This window comes from Apiospora kogelbergensis (assembly GCF_038363985.1).
Source record: "Apiospora kogelbergensis strain CBS 113332 chromosome Unknown utg000007l_segment0_segment0, whole genome shotgun sequence".
Taxonomy (NCBI): Eukaryota; Fungi; Ascomycota; class Sordariomycetes; order Amphisphaeriales; family Apiosporaceae; genus Apiospora; species Apiospora kogelbergensis.
Window position 1 is genome coordinate 46,586 of NW_027117424.1, and position 15,054 is coordinate 61,639.

A 15,054-nucleotide genomic window follows, 5' to 3' on the forward strand; every position below is an offset into this window, starting at 1 on the left:
AAAAGGGAAAACTAATGGAGGAGAAACTATCATTAACAATCAATATATTCAACTTTGATCGATGCGAGGATAACAATATCAAGAGCTTTATTCAATCGAAAGCGACCGATATTGCGCAGGCATACTAAATATGATTAACCTAAGCTTCTGAGCCGAGTTCCTATTTACTCTTAAGCTTCCTTAATTTGAAAGCCAGAATAAGACTGTCTCGACTTAATACGTATCCAGGTATCTAATGCGGAATCTGATACTTGGCGGGCTTCTCAATTTCGCGTTTGACAAGATGTTTGTTTTGTGCTATCTAGAGCATCCTTCACATCAGCCTTCTGGACATGGGTAAGATGGAGACGACTTGCGGCTCCACGACTTGACAGCATGAAAATAACTCTCCAGAATCCCGGAAGAGAATTCCGCTGCGTATTCTTCAATGTACGATTCCAATACACTTGTCTCTTTGGCCGCCAACGGTATCAATCGCAGAAAGGGGCCCAGAGCCATCGCCTTTTGGGTGGCTTCATAACTCTCAGCAGCCTGGCCATTACGGCATAATTTATGTCAGGAACAGCACGGTGGTGTATGGCAGAGGGGATCCTTATAGTCGCCCTGGATGACAACATGAGCAGCCGCTTACAAGCGACGGCCAGAGCCAAATCACCAACCAGGCGACCACACACTTCTTTCCAAACAGCTACCGGCAGGCCGTCCTCCCCGGGTGCTTTCCAGGACTTGGCTGCAAACAGCTGCCGCTCGATCTCTTCCATCGTAATAGCGCGCATCTCGATGGGCGCCCTCTGCGGGCGGTCCCCTTCGTCGGCAATCTCGCCCGGAAGCGAAGGAAAGAACTTGGTAAGCAGTTCTTCCGCCTGCTCCGTATGGTTGGAGGTGCTCGTCCCATCTGCCCGCACGAGTTGGGGGACTTTCCCAAATGCCGTGTCGTCGCCCGCTTTGAGGTACTTCGCTGCCTTCCAGATGTTGTCGTTGTCGGCGAGGAACTCGTTCCAGTGCTTCTTCTTTTGCTGCCGGATGGCCTCGTGGTACTGTTTGGCGGCACCCTTCGCCGTCGCTTCCAGGTCATGCCTGGCGCCGCTTGCCCTCCTCTCGGCCCGGGCTCGGTTCCTCCAGTATGTGTAGATGCGCCGGAGTTGTGTTAGGTCCGTCGTCCACCATCGCTTCGCATACGGTGATGGCTTGGCTTTAGGGGTCAGTGCGTGCACCGCTTCCAAAACGACGTCCATCAGCCGGTTCGTCTGTTCTTGGACCGTGCCGCCCGTGGGCGTCGTAGCCAATGCTGCTGCGATCCGGGCATTGATGTCCTTCCACGGGGCGTTCTTAAACAGAAGTCGTTCTTGGCCCGCAGGCACTGGTGTGGTCGTCTCGAAGACCGTCTCGATGGTCCTGTGGTCCGACCCATGTTCCGTCTCGAGCACCTTGCACTTGACTAACGAATCTTTCATCTCCTCCGATGCTAGGACGAGGTCGATGGTCGTGCTGTAGGCTCCGCCACTCCACGTTTTCGTGCCCCGCGGGAGTAGACTGCTGAGGCCGAATTCGGCCATGAAATGGATAACCGGGTCCGCCTCTCCTTGCTTTTCCAGTCGTACCTCCTCTCCGCCCCAGAGCTGATCATGCCGGTTGAAGTCCCCCGTGATAACCAACTCTACTGCTGTCCCCGTCCTCCTTCTTACTACCTCGATAGCAGTGCGCAGCTTTCTGCACGCTTCTTGGAGCGCGGGGGGATCCTCCACAGGGACGTAAACGGACGCCACAAAGACCGCATGTTCCGGCAGCGGCACGACTGCTGCGGTGATGTCTGGGGACTCGACCGGGACCTGTTCCACTTCCACCTCCTTGCTGACCCAGAGCATGCTCCGGATCGACCACCTCCCTTCTCTCCGAACTGGCGGAACCATCTTGACCCACCGATGGTGTCCCATCGGTGTCGCCAGGAGCCGCCCCTGCGCCATCCTCGCGTGAGGCTCTTGAATCGAAATTACTGTCGCGTGCTGTACATCTTCATCGTTGAGGAGGCCGTCGTGTACGGGTCCTTGCTTCCTCACATTGTTTTGAATAATGCGGAACGGTCTAGTCATGGTTCGATGGGTATAACTCCGGACAGTGTCGGCTAAACGACTCGTGTGGTCCTCCACACGGGACGCACTTCAGAACCGTTGCTTCGCAGCCCTGGTGGCTGTGTCCCTGCTTTGCGCATCGTCCACAGGTCTGGGCGTTCTTGCACTGGAATGCCTTGTGTCCCACCTGCTGGCAGTTGTAACACTGTTCCGGCCGCTCTCGTCGCTCGAATACCCTCGTGTAGCCCGACTCGCCTCCGGCGTAGAAGAAACCCTCCTCGAGGAACTTCCGCGCCTCGGCCGCCTTCGTCAGGTAGACGACCATGGAGCCGTATGCCTTCCCGTTGTCTTTCCGGCTCAGCCATGCCACCTTGGCGATTGTCGTCTCGTTCTCTTGCCCGAACGCCTCGGCTGCTCCGTCTCGGATCTCGTCGTTTTCGTTGAGGACTGCTGTGCGCCTGACGCTGTCCACCTTGATCGGGTATAGTTCGTCTCGCAGGACGCAAGCTCCTGACGCGTTCGTCTTCTCAGCGGCTTGCTTGACTAGTCGGTGCTCGGTCTCATCTCGGCAGATGATCTTGATGCGTTGGGGCTTCCTGGGGTCTATGGTCACGGCGCGGCATCGCCAGTCCTTCTGTTCTCCCGTCGCTCGCATCTCCTTCTCGACAGCGGCTTGAACCGTTCCGGCGGTCACAGCCGCCCGTTTGTCGTCCTCCATTCGGGATGTGTCGATGGTGCAGTACAAGGTATCGGTAAACGTGGAGGGTGTCGTGTTCATCGAGGTAAGCGTGCGTACGTTGCTCGGCTGGCTCGTTGGGGGCGTGCGTGCGACTTGCGCGTAAGAGGCCTGAGGGCTCGTCTGGGCGCTGCCGGCGAGGGCTGCGCCGTTCCTGAGTTCTTCCAATTGCTGGGTGACATTTTGAAGCTCGGCGGTGAGCCGCTGGATGATTGCCTGCTGGTTGTTGATGATCTCTTTCAGGTCTCGGATCTCGGTGCGGGAATCGTGGATCTCGTTCTGGGAGCTGGCCACGAGCTCGTAGATGCGCTGCAGCATCTCCGGTCCGATGACTCTATTGTTGCTCGAGCTTGTCTCTGCTCCATTGTCGCCTTCATTCGAGAGTAGCGCCTCTCGTGCTTTGGCGCTGGGCTTCGCCCGCTTCGCTCTTTTGACCGACGTCGCGATAAAGTTTGGCGCGTCCACCACGATCTCCATCTCTGCACGGTCCTCCATTGTCGCGTTGGACGCCCGCCGCCTTTTCATCCAACTCCCCTTTCAGTAATGGAATAACAAATAATTGAACAAAGATAAAATAAAGGTTCCTCTCCCAATTATCGTCGCTCTAGAGCATCCCCCGAAAGTGCAGTCGTATTGCAAACTAGCATTGCCTAACTAATATCCCAGCCCCATTAAGATCACAGCAGTGTCCGGGGGAGGCGGATCATGATGCATCTGCGGGTTACAGGGACTTGCGCCTCAAAGGTTGTGATTGGGGTATTGGAAACATGTTACCGGACCAGCCCGGCCCTTTTGTGCAGCCCAGGTATGCAGGTTGGTAGGTTTCTCACCTATCGGAACGCGCTCATGTTCCCCGGAACACGAGAACGACTAGTCGTGTTTTGTTGCCGCAGTATATGCGCAAAGTACCTATAAAGCCATAATTACGAGGACTATTCTGCTGCAGCCGATGCAAGCACAGATGAGCAGACATTGCTTTGCCCAATCGGAACGGCAGCACGAGCGTCACATCTATGCACGACCGGCGACGCTCGAGAGCTGGGCCTGATGCACCTCGATAAAACCCGCCTACGTGATACCGGGGGCTATGTTGTGGCGGATCTGGGGGCCCCAGAGGCATCGCTCGTCGGGACTGTCTGGGCTGCGGGCGTGGACCACGGCGACGAGCGCGATGCGAACCTGCTGTGGAAATCCTCAGGTCGGCCCTCAAATACCGGCAGGTTTATGCGGTTAGGACAAAGAGGAAATATGGTGCGGATTATGTCGTCCCTCTCGAGCTTGCTATGATCGACTGAGCCAATGACAGCTTTACGATCCCGACTGCTTAAGCCTAAGAGCCTGGTGTCTAGACGTTCCATACTTAGATGATACACCTGGAAAGCCAGCATGGATCGCCACTTCACGCACGCATAGTGGTTGATCAGGAATTTGCACGCATATGAATGAGAAAACGCCGACATCACCCTTCGGTGTCCGACTTCTTCCCTACCTAGGCCAAGCCTCTCGCAAAACAGTCAACATGTGGTGTACCAGAGTTCTTGTCGAAATTTATCACGCATTTACATGCTCAACCGCCAGGGTGCCTTGAATCAACCCACTGGAAGGTGGTTTGTAGATCTACTCAGCTAGTACATCATGAACTAAACTTCCTAGGCTCAGAAAACAACGTGCTGAATTATCTTGGAGAACGGGGCAGATGGGCCAAAAACTTGACAGTCAAGCTCGAAGAAATAGCGTGTTCATATCCGAACTGGCGGCAAAGGCATGGTGGAGTTGGAGGAACATTGAGGCTTTGTACTCGGACACGGCACATTGAACGAGGTCTTCGTCGGGTTGTTGTGGCGCGCAAACTACCGGAGACTGTCAAGATGACACTCTTGCACCCCAACCGCAGGCATGGAAGGCTTGACGGGGGCAATGGCATCGGCAGGTAAGGGCTGACGAGAAACTGGCCGGCTACTTTAGCGACCCGCGCCACCATGTAAGACGATTGGCTGGCATGCATTGTACAGCCCCACATGTCACTAGTTCTGCAACATTAAACACTCGGCCCCTCGATTAGCTGTTAATGCATGGGTGTTTCGCGCCATGAGTGGTGCGATCACCAGGCGCGAAGGTGGTCCCGCAGATCGAGCAGCGACGCCTCTACTGTGGACCAATAAAGAGATGGCGGGTCTAGCTGCCTTCTCTCCAGCGTTATGCTCTCTCTGTTATTCAGCCATGCTCGTTACGTAGCAACGCATGCACTAGACGTTTTAAGCTACGATTCGTGAGCTGGCTTGAATACGCATTTCTCGATAGCTTCAAACTCGCGGGATCCAACGGTACATTGGCTACTGGCCTTGCGATCTAGCTCATTTTGTGCCAATATGGGCCGGTTATTAAAGTGCCTTTGGTGCCACAAGCTGTGCTCAAATTCAGAATTAAGGTATAACTCAACCACACCTAGATTGTCTCTGCGTGAGCTGAACAAGAATAATACAGGAAACACAAAGATCGGCATACTAAGCCTTACAAATGCAATACACCTGGATGTTTCAAGAGCTTCAGTACCAAGAACGATCTAAACCGCCATAAGCGAAGCATCCACCAGAGTGCCCTCGACTCTGGCAAACAATACGTCTGTAACCTGGGAGTATGTGTGACAAAAGACAAGATATGGCCACGCGCCGATAATTTCAGGGCCCATTTGAAGCGTGTTCACCATCTAGCTCTGCGGGAGACCGAGCTTGAGCCCTTCGTATGGACGTCCATGATGCCACCTCCAATAGCATCCAGGATGTCGACACTTGTCGCAATAGCCCGGCTCCAGCAGGATCTCGCAGGCATGGAGAAGGCTTTAGATGGTCTATCCCCGGAGGACGGCTTGCAATCTCTTGACGAAGAGTCTCGTTCGGATATCCCAAGCGTCCAAGTCGATTACCAAGTGTTTCAAGCGTTCATAAAGACTGGCAAAATCATAATAGTAGGAAATCGATCCCCGGGGCCTATTCAGTCGGCGACAACTGGGCACACAGAAACAGCCAAGCATAAAGCCACAGAGTTCCCCGCTGCTCCGTTCCAAACATCAGACAGGGGAGGTACCAAGAATGATATTTTCTCATCGAAGCAACCCCTGAGTTCGCCCGCTGCCTTGTCAGACTTCCAGGTATCAGAGCGGATCGAACCAGCTGCCACCTCACTTCCAAACGCGAAATTGTCAGCGCCAAGGCATAGTTGGCTACGCGAACTGCTCTGTGGCTCAGATGGAACGGACAGGGAAGTAGTTCGATATTTATAATGGAAATTTGTGCACGAGAAGCAGGAAGCACCTTCGAAATTGGAACAAGCTGCCGTATGGGTTGCCGTACGCGGTATAGTACTGTTGTGAGCCCACCACATGTTGATCTCGCAGATGAGACAATGCCGCGGCCTTGTAGCTCTTTTGACACGATCTTGAAGGGCTGAAGGTATTTCTGGAGGATGGCTACTACCTTCCACTCTTGTGTAGTAAGCCGTTCGTTGAGGACAGGCGGCCTATCTGCGACATTGTCACAAGATTGTTCCCACGTGCCCTCCAAGCCGTGGAACGCCAGCCCGAGGAGGAGCGCAACGAGAAGGATCTCATCAAGACCACCGAGCTTCTGATCAACGGCGGCAAAATTGTCACGGAAGGCAACGGCGTTATCAACAGTCTTGGCCCAGACGGTCGCATCGCGGGCAACGTTTATATCTTGCCCTCGTACTTCCTCTTATAGTGGAGGCGTCTCCATCGGCTTCGATCGGTACCTTCGCCTATACAGAGAATCATGGGCACGACTTCACAAGAGCACCCCGAGCCTAGGGTCCTACCAAGACCGCACACTATGCTCCACGTGGCAGCTCTCGTATGATCAATTTCTGAGACAAAATCGACTCGCAGCCAATATGCCACGAGGCTACCTAGTCTTCCAAGACCAGCACGAGAGGCATGCCACGACCGACCTGCACGCATCATCGCGCAATAGACGCACCCCACCGACGACTCTCCGCCCGACAGCCGAGCAGCACTACGCGATTCCTTGAGGAAAGAGTTGACGAGGTGAGAAAGGCCAGTGCATTGGCTAGAAGCGAAGCACCTACGACCGGCATGTACGGGGCAGGGGACACAATTCCACAGCCAAGGTCCATCATGTCTGCGAATGGCCCAACCCACCGATATCTAATATCCCCTTGCGAAGCCTTACACCTGATCGAAAAAGGTGTCGCCTAAGGGATCAGCATCGGCCACGGGGACGAATCGCTTAAACAGGGCTTTCACCTGCCACAGCCAGCCCGTGACCATCTGAGTTTGTTGCAGGAACCTGTACTCGATGTCAGTTGACGATCTGCGCCAGACTGAATACACGATGACTTACAGCTGTTCGACCTTCTGTATTGCGCTGGTCACTTCTGGAGACTGAGCCCACCACGCCCGCGACTGCACCCGCGCCTGCGCCTGCGACTGCGCCCAAGACCGTCGCCCCTTCTGCAACGCAGCTCCAGCCTCAGAGCCAACAACCACTGTCCTTTCCAGGCATTCCCAACTTATTCGACGACGAGGAAGGCCTCGGTTCAGGCCCTTTCAGCTCCCCGCCACCGTAGGTCCCTCTACGCGCAGTCCGCGTGTTGTACTGAGAACAAAGAACGCCGGGCGACGCCCAAGAACTGTTGCACAAAGTGAACGAGCTGCTGGAAAATATCAAGGCCGTCCAGTCCGAGTTGACCCACCACAACGAAAAGTAAGTCTATCCCCGCCCTCGTACAGCAGATCTCTTCTACTCACGCACGCCCACATCTCGCCAAAGAAAGGGACGCAAGGGGGGCAAGTGGTCTTTATAACAGCAGGAAAGGTCCAACAAAATGGGCGGAGCATGGCGCTAATTCGAGGTCAGCTGGTCCCAAGCCCCACCCAACGGGCCAATGGGTGTTCGGCCTGTGCCCGCCAGCAGTCGAGCTGTGTAGGTCGTTTAGGTCGTAGCTACTTTGGGATCGTGCCAGTGCGCGGACCGCCTTTTTGATTTTCATGTCACCCAATAGACATTGGATTTTGTTAATGATGTGTTTGGATGACATGTCGACTTTTTCCCCTGCTTTCGTGTTTACCATAATCAAGTTGATTGATTGACTGCCACTGTCAGAGGGCCGTCACACTTGAAGTCGTCCGAAGCGGTCCATCTGAATCGAATGACCTTAGCGGAGGTCAGACTTGGGAGACGACAGCTGTCTCTGTAGCCTGTAGTCTCTGTAGTCTCTGTAGTCTCTGTAGTCTCTGTAGTCTCTGTAGCGACCGAGCCACCACGAGCAAAAACGCAAGCCGCTTCAAGATGACTGTACCGTGCCCGACCTGTGCTACTCACTGATTCGCATCATCTCAGCGTCGGGGTCGTCTCTACCTGCCATGCCAGGAATAGCGGGGCCCCCTGGAAGTCAGCGTCTACCGTGGCAGCTAGAAGCGACCTAGCATGTCGCGCAGAGCCGGAGGTTGAATCCGCATCCGCTGGCCTGAGGGTTGAATCCGCATCCGCTTGGCCAGAGAAGTTGAACGGGAACCGACAGTCGCATGGAATTGGCAAAGGTCTTTTCCTTTTGCTTGGGCTAGTTCAGTCCTTACGACATACCCAGCGTTTGAGGGCAGCCGAAACGCATCTGGCCGTACTCGTATGTAGTCCCGTAGTAGCTCGGGGTCACTGTACGCCGAATCCCCCATACTGCTGTTCTGGTTCGTACTTTCCCGTACCTCTGGCTAAAGCACACTCGTTTTGCATCGTTTCTTGATGATGCTACCGAAAGCTACTCTGATATTCCAGGCTTCGTACCTCGAGGCCCAGTCTCGAGAAGTGACCAGCACAATACAGTACAGTACCCGACCTGCCATTTATGGGTTGATCATGTTGCGAAGCTACCGGTTCTCGATTAGGAACTGCTTCTTGGCAGCCGGTCTAACCATGGTGCGTCAAATCCCACGCCGGCGTACCGTAGATGACCTGCCGTATTACAGTACGTACTGAAGAAACGGCTCTCGTAACGTTTGTACCGCTTACCGCCGCCTTTGGCATGCTGGTTGCCAGCGGACGTCTGAAAACGGAGCTGGACCATAGACAGAGTACCGAATGCTTCCAGTGCTGGGGGCGGTAGAAGTGCGCTTTCGCGGTTGTCATGGCGACGCTCATCAAATTCTTTACTACGGCTTCCTTGAGAGTACGGTATGTACATTATGGACGTGTGAGGCGTTCTCGCTGTCCGCTTGCGGCGCCATAGCTACTGCCCTACTGCTCATACGACTCACACGAGTGGTGACTCTTGCCGTCTTCTTCGTGGTAGCTTTTGGCTGGCACGGCTGGCACGAATCCTGATCCATGCCTGGACTTCGTCGACGACACGCATTCCGCCGCTCCCAATGTGTATGTAGTCTTTTAGTAGCTGCCGAAATGCTTCTGTTGCTCTTTGCTTAGGGTGAGCTTTATCCACCACTTCCAGGCAGTCGGCAAAGGGGAGTGGCCCGTACAAGATGCCATAATCTAGGTGCCGGGCACCGTATCCAGTCATTCCAAATCTTCTTCTAGCCGATGAAGGGTACGATGGCGGTAATGCACGAGTTAGCCCTTTTGAAGGCCGAAAACCGTACCCTTCGAGAGGCGAATACCAGCCTCGCTAAGCGTCGCAGGGTAAAGAAATCACGTTTAAGACAAGGGGGAACACTTAGTATCGGCGAGGGACAAGATCTTTTAGATCAAAAGGACGTGGATATACAGTTAGGGGACGAAACGCGTGCGAGCAGCAGTCGCGCGAACAGCGCTGTGTCATCTGCGGAAATACCGTTCATAATGCACGCACTTGTGAGATAGATATAGAAACCTCTGGAGAGTCGAAATTTGACTAGTTTAAATTGATTTAAGGCGTTATGGTTGCGCAATTGACTGATTTGTCGCGAAGGTGCCGAAAAGTGTCCGGCTGATGTGACATTCACGTTAGGCTTCTTGCCTAGCTGAGAACCAGCATGTCAATGGGCGCCAGAAAGCGGTACAAGCGCTGCGAGAGCCGCTCCTTCAGCACATACTGTAATACGGTAGGTCGTCTACGTTGCGTATGTACGGGACCATAGGTACGCCGGCATGGAATTTGACGCAACATGGTTAGACCGGCTGCCAAGAAGCACTTCCTAATCGAGAAATCGGTAGCTTCGCAACATGGTCAACCCAAAAATGGCAGGTTGGGTACTGTACTGTATTGCGCTGGTCACTTCTGGTTAGTGGACTCTATGTCCAATCTGGGCGCTACCTAGAGGGGACCATTGCAGCCGCCAGGCCTGTATGATCTGGTCAACGGATAGCCCAATCCACACCCGACGGTTCAAGCTAATCACCGAGAATGTCAGGCCTAATAGTTCGGAGGGAGACAAACTAGTATTGGTAGCCTATGGCCGCAAACAAATGTCTGTCCTTGGCCTCTAGCGCAGGGGGCGTATACAGGATCACCCCGGCATGCCTCCAATTCCTACCTGGAGTACGCAATAACCATGGCTGTGTAGTCTGGCGATGCATGATGGCGCTTGGAGGTCACAAGGGCACGTTGCCCTGCAGCAGAGGCTGAGTCTAGATCGCTGGCTACGTGCTCGAAGTTGGGAATGGGGATAGCAATCTCTACCCGATCGAGCTTAGGCGTCCTGCTTTTTTTGGATCTGATTCAGTTAGGTGTGGAAGATGTTATGGGAACCTTCTCACTTCAGAAGCACCGTGGAGTTACGACCAGGTAAAACAGGTTGACGATCCGCAAGGCCACTGCTGTCTTTGAAGGCGAGAAACCCTTCCATAATGATGCGCGGCCCTGACGGCATTCGCGTCGTCGCTGGCGTCCGCCTGGGCCTCGAAATTGATGGCTTCGACTAGGCGGCTCGATCGTGTCGCTCGGCCGTGGCTCGGACTGCGATCCCAAGTGCAGTTCTGCGAATGGAACATCAACACTAAACTTATGCCCTTCGTTCACGACCCTAGGACCTTCAGCAGCACCCTTTTGGTGGGGGCACAGCGGCTTCTCTGGCAGGGTAGCTTCTTCGGTTGGCGGGGTAGTTTTGGTATCTTCTTGTTGGTAGCTTCTTTGGCGGGGTATTGCTGCTGGGTTTGTTGGAGTCCCATTCGGCGCACTCAACGTCCGGGAACCTTCTCAACTTCAAAATATCCGGATCAAGTCGCAAGTATAGCAGTACCTCCAATCTTGCTCCTCTGGTTCGTGCAGACACCTGTATGTAATTTTAGCTGTGAGCAAGAAATAAGAAGAACCACATGGCCGCTTTTTGGGATTGTAAATTTAGCTTCAGTCACCTACAGACTACCTGCCCCAGCCACTATCGCCAATACTCGAGTCCAACCTATCGACACCGGTATGCATGACAGAGACTGCCGTGTGCGATGTGGCTATGGGAAATGTGTCAGTCTTGGCACAATACGGCGAGGAGCCAACCAACCCCGAGACGGCGAAGCGGCCAGCAAACGACGATGCGGCTGGAACGGCGAAATGAAGAACCCCGGTGGAAAACTGGCCCTTATCTGGATGAGTTGAGTGTTGGGAGAGACGGGGGAGGCACGAGTGGCCGAATCTCGTCATCAAAGTCATGCACTTCCGGTTTGGGATTAGAAGTTAATAGGGCGTGGGTGGCGATGCTGTTTTCAGCCTTTGCCTCGTGCATGGGGTTTCACACATTGCGGAGCCGTCATGTTTGTTATACAATGTGATTCAAACCCACCTACTTCACGGAAGAGTGATGTGGCATACACACACCTCAGCCACGAATAAATACCATCCGACGCCTACCGTATGCCATCTCCCATAAGGAGTAACCTGAACTCATGATGTTGGAGAGTGTAAACCACGTAACCGAAGACTTCTCAATCGCCGTTCGCTTGCCTTCTGATCTACACATTCGCTTTCACCTATTTCCAGCAGTGGGAGGCCGGGCCTTAAAGAAAATCACGCTACAAATAGCGACGAGTTTCTGGAAAGGCACAGTGGCTGCCAAGAATCTCGTCGTTAACAAGCGAGGCTTCTTTCTGACCGATGCTGTAGGAATCTAAAACAGTAGAGGCTGAGTATAGATGATGTCTCCCAATTACACAGCTGAGAGTACGTTTTACCTTCCTTGGCGCGGTAAGCGTCGTGTCGCGTAGTGAAAAATAACAAGAGGCACGTAATAGACAGCATTGAGCAGATAAATAGTGGCAATATGCCATCTCAGTTGCTCTATGGGGCTCCCGGTTTGCATCTGAACGCGGAAGAAGTCATCGTCCGTGTCGCGTAGCCGCCATTCAAACAAGGACAATATCTCGACTTCTATCAAATTAACACTACGAGCGAGGGCCTAGACAACGGCAATTGCCGACACGAGCCACAACTGAAAGCCACACCGCCGTCTACACTGGAACGAATTAGTTCAACCAGCCCACGATAGCTTCATTTCTCCTTCTCTTCTCCTCCCTAGACTACAATCTTAGTCCATAGAGTCAATGCAACCGGCCCCCGCGCTCGGAACCTGATGACCCCCACTACGACCAACGCCGCTCTCTAGTAGACGATGGACTTGGCGGAGAGCACCAAGAGACTCTGTACGGTGAATCCAATTGCAGGTGTCATGGGAAGTATTGTTGAGAGATAAAGGCACGATATAATAAGTATCCACATTCTCATACTGCCATTGAACTAAGTGTCACCAGAATTATTCTTGTCTGTCATTCATCATGCTAGTACTGTATGGAGAATGTTTAATCCACGGTGATGTTTTCTAAGAAACCCAACGGCAGTGAACAACTGATGACAAGCATCCCCGTACCCTAGCAGCCTCCATGTTAAGCTCAAATATACTTTGTGCAGTCAGGCAGAGCGCCAAACTTGTTTCTCGTTGCCTCCCACCAGGCCGACTGAACCATACCGTCATTACATCCGATCGGGGTGGTAAACTGCCACTCGAACCTGTCACCGACCATCCTGCAGCCGTAGTTGGATTCGGTGCAATCCCCAAAGTGGTGGAGGTTGTCCCTGAGGCCGTTGCACAGACCGTCGGGGTCGGTAACCCCGGCGACGTCGAAGATAGTCCATTGATCGGCGCTCGCGATGCCCTGACCTCTCGTGGTGCATCCAATGGCTGCAGCCAGGGAAGGAAAGCCTGCGAGAGTGGCGAGGACAATGGCCGAGGTGGTAGTGGTGAACTGCATTCTCGAAGATGATGATGATGCAGAAGTATAGAGAACAATCTGCTAAGGCTTTTAAAATAGAATATATGTGGTGTGTGTGTATGGTGTGTGTATGTAGTGTGTGTATGCTTGTGTATGTGTGAGTGTGAGTGATGAGGGATATCTATCAGAACAAGTCGACAGCTGAGGAGAGCTTTATACCTCTTTGCTGGCTCGAATACGATGACAACTCAGATTCTATCAGCCTCGGTGAAGCTATCTACTCACGGGGCAATCCACAACTTGGTGCCTGTGGCAGCTGGCCGGAGAGTTCTAGGGCAGGTGAATCCCTCCGGTATACTAGGGCAATCCTTCCGGCATGCTAACGTTCTCTATTGAAGATTTATCCTGTCTTCGGTACACCAGGATAGTTCCTCCGATATATTGGGACAATGATTCTGCATCTCTGGTTCACACCAGGCTGGCCCAGCGGAATCCCTCCGGTGTGCTGGTATTCTCCATCTAAGGCCTATCCCGCGCCGCGGGCTGCACACGTTTACCCTTGAAAGTGTGCCTAGTAGGATAGTTCCTCCGCTATATCAGAACAATCCCTCCGGTATGCTGGTATTCTCTATCTAAGGCCTGTCCCGTGTCGCAGGCTATACGTAATCTTACGGTTCTAACCGAACACCCGGTCAAGTCCCTCCGCCATACGAGGACAGTTCCTCCGATATATCAGGACAATCCCTCCGGTGTGCTGGTATTCTCCATTAAAGGCCCCTTTTCTAACTAACACCATGCATCCTGCCGGCGGACGGCCATCGAGCTCCTGCAGGTATCATCCAGAGAACACACATACACAGTTTAGAAAGGACATCTTGGCGCCGTAAGTGCATTATATATAGTTTCTTGGATATCATGAGCTCTCTTCACAATTCTCCCACCCTTAACTCTCCAGACACATCAACTTCACTTGCAACAAATCCTAGTCTCTCGATTATCTCCCAAGGTAAGTTAATACATCTCTCCAATCACCTTGCTAGGAAAGGTATCCACGAAAACGCAACCCTGCAAACCAATACTGATCTGCCCTTTCCTCTCAGACTCGTCAACCCACACCCTTTTCCAACCAATCACCATCACCAAAAACACCATCGCCATGCACTTCACCGCCACCGCCGCCGCCCTAGTCCTCGCCCTGGCCCCCCGCCGTTTCCCACGCCGCGGCCAGCTGCGAGCGCAGAGAGTCATCCGGCGGCTTCGCCTGGTCGTACGTCGTAAAGGCCGATAGCGGCGTGGAGTCGTCGGCGGGCACCTGCGGCGGCCTCTGGGACAACCTGAAGCACTTTTCTGACTGCGGAGGGCCTACAGAGACTTGGTGCGGCGGGTCCGGTGGCACTCTCGAGTGGCGCTTCCAGGCCGCCACCGGTTGCACCCAAGGCATGGTCCAGTCCACCTGGTGGGAGGCGACCAAGAACAACTACGGGGCCATCACCTGCTAGTAAGTAACAGGGACGACTGCAGCTGGCAGTCAGAAGGGGCGTGCGGAGCAGTATCAGTAGTACCGCAGACGAGGAGGGAGAGAGGGAAGAAGAAGGAGGAAGAGAAGAAGATCCCTGGACAGAAAACGGGCGTGGGCTTGCACGGGTTGGTTCATTACAGCCGTAATTACACACGATAAAGATGTTGATGGAATGAATCGTTGATGAGGTTACACAGTACAAGGGACTGTCTTCTAGCCGGGCTCCTTATTTAGACAGACAGAAGAGTATGCATGTGCGAAGCTACGTGGCACTTACATGATTTATGTGAATGCGATTTATCCCTTGCCTGTTCGCCAAACACCACGAGGCTTTTGACTGAACCTTATCTATTAATCAAAGTCTACGGTGCGATAAATTGCGCACTGTTAGTCTTAATATCTCCTCTACGCATTGGATCAGAGGGAAGCCTAGAAACATAAATAAAAGAACCGTGCGGTCAGGTTACTGATCATATATCTCGTGAAGAACCTCGCCTACGCCCAGCGTCATCAATGGCACCCAGCCACACACCCAGCCCCTGCTGGACCACTGAACCAGAACCCAAG

General features: G+C 53.4%; 4 protein-coding genes across 4 annotated transcripts; 1 reads left to right on the forward strand and 3 right to left on the reverse strand.

The window, feature by feature from the left end:
- Nucleotides 1-523: 523 nt before the first annotated feature.
- On the reverse strand, nt 524-3,300 carry PG998_010365 (uncharacterized protein; the record flags this gene model as incomplete). Its single annotated transcript, XM_066877181.1, has 3 exons — nt 524-531; nt 632-2,082; nt 2,159-3,300. 3 exons carry the CDS (start codon nt 3,298-3,300, stop codon nt 524-526), a joined length of 2,601 nt encoding a protein of 866 aa, XP_066726235.1.
- A 2,284-nt stretch (nt 3,301-5,584) lies between these two features.
- PG998_010366 (uncharacterized protein) lies at nt 5,585-6,542 on the forward strand (the record flags this gene model as incomplete). Its single annotated transcript, XM_066877182.1, has 2 exons — nt 5,585-6,003; nt 6,344-6,542. The coding sequence occupies 2 exons, from the start codon at nt 5,585-5,587 to the stop codon at nt 6,540-6,542; spliced, it is 618 nt and encodes a 205-aa protein (XP_066726236.1).
- A 6,105-nt stretch (nt 6,543-12,647) lies between these two features.
- PG998_010367 (uncharacterized protein) lies at nt 12,648-13,007 on the reverse strand (the record flags this gene model as incomplete). Its single annotated transcript, XM_066877183.1, has 1 exon — nt 12,648-13,007. The coding sequence occupies one exon, from the start codon at nt 13,005-13,007 to the stop codon at nt 12,648-12,650; it is 360 nt and encodes a 119-aa protein (XP_066726237.1).
- Nucleotides 13,008-14,151: 1,144 nt separating this feature from the next.
- On the reverse strand, nt 14,152-14,409 carry PG998_010368 (uncharacterized protein; the record flags this gene model as incomplete). Its single annotated transcript, XM_066877184.1, has 1 exon — nt 14,152-14,409. One exon carries the CDS (start codon nt 14,407-14,409, stop codon nt 14,152-14,154), a length of 258 nt encoding a protein of 85 aa, XP_066726238.1.
- Between the last annotated feature and the right edge of the window lie 645 nt (nt 14,410-15,054).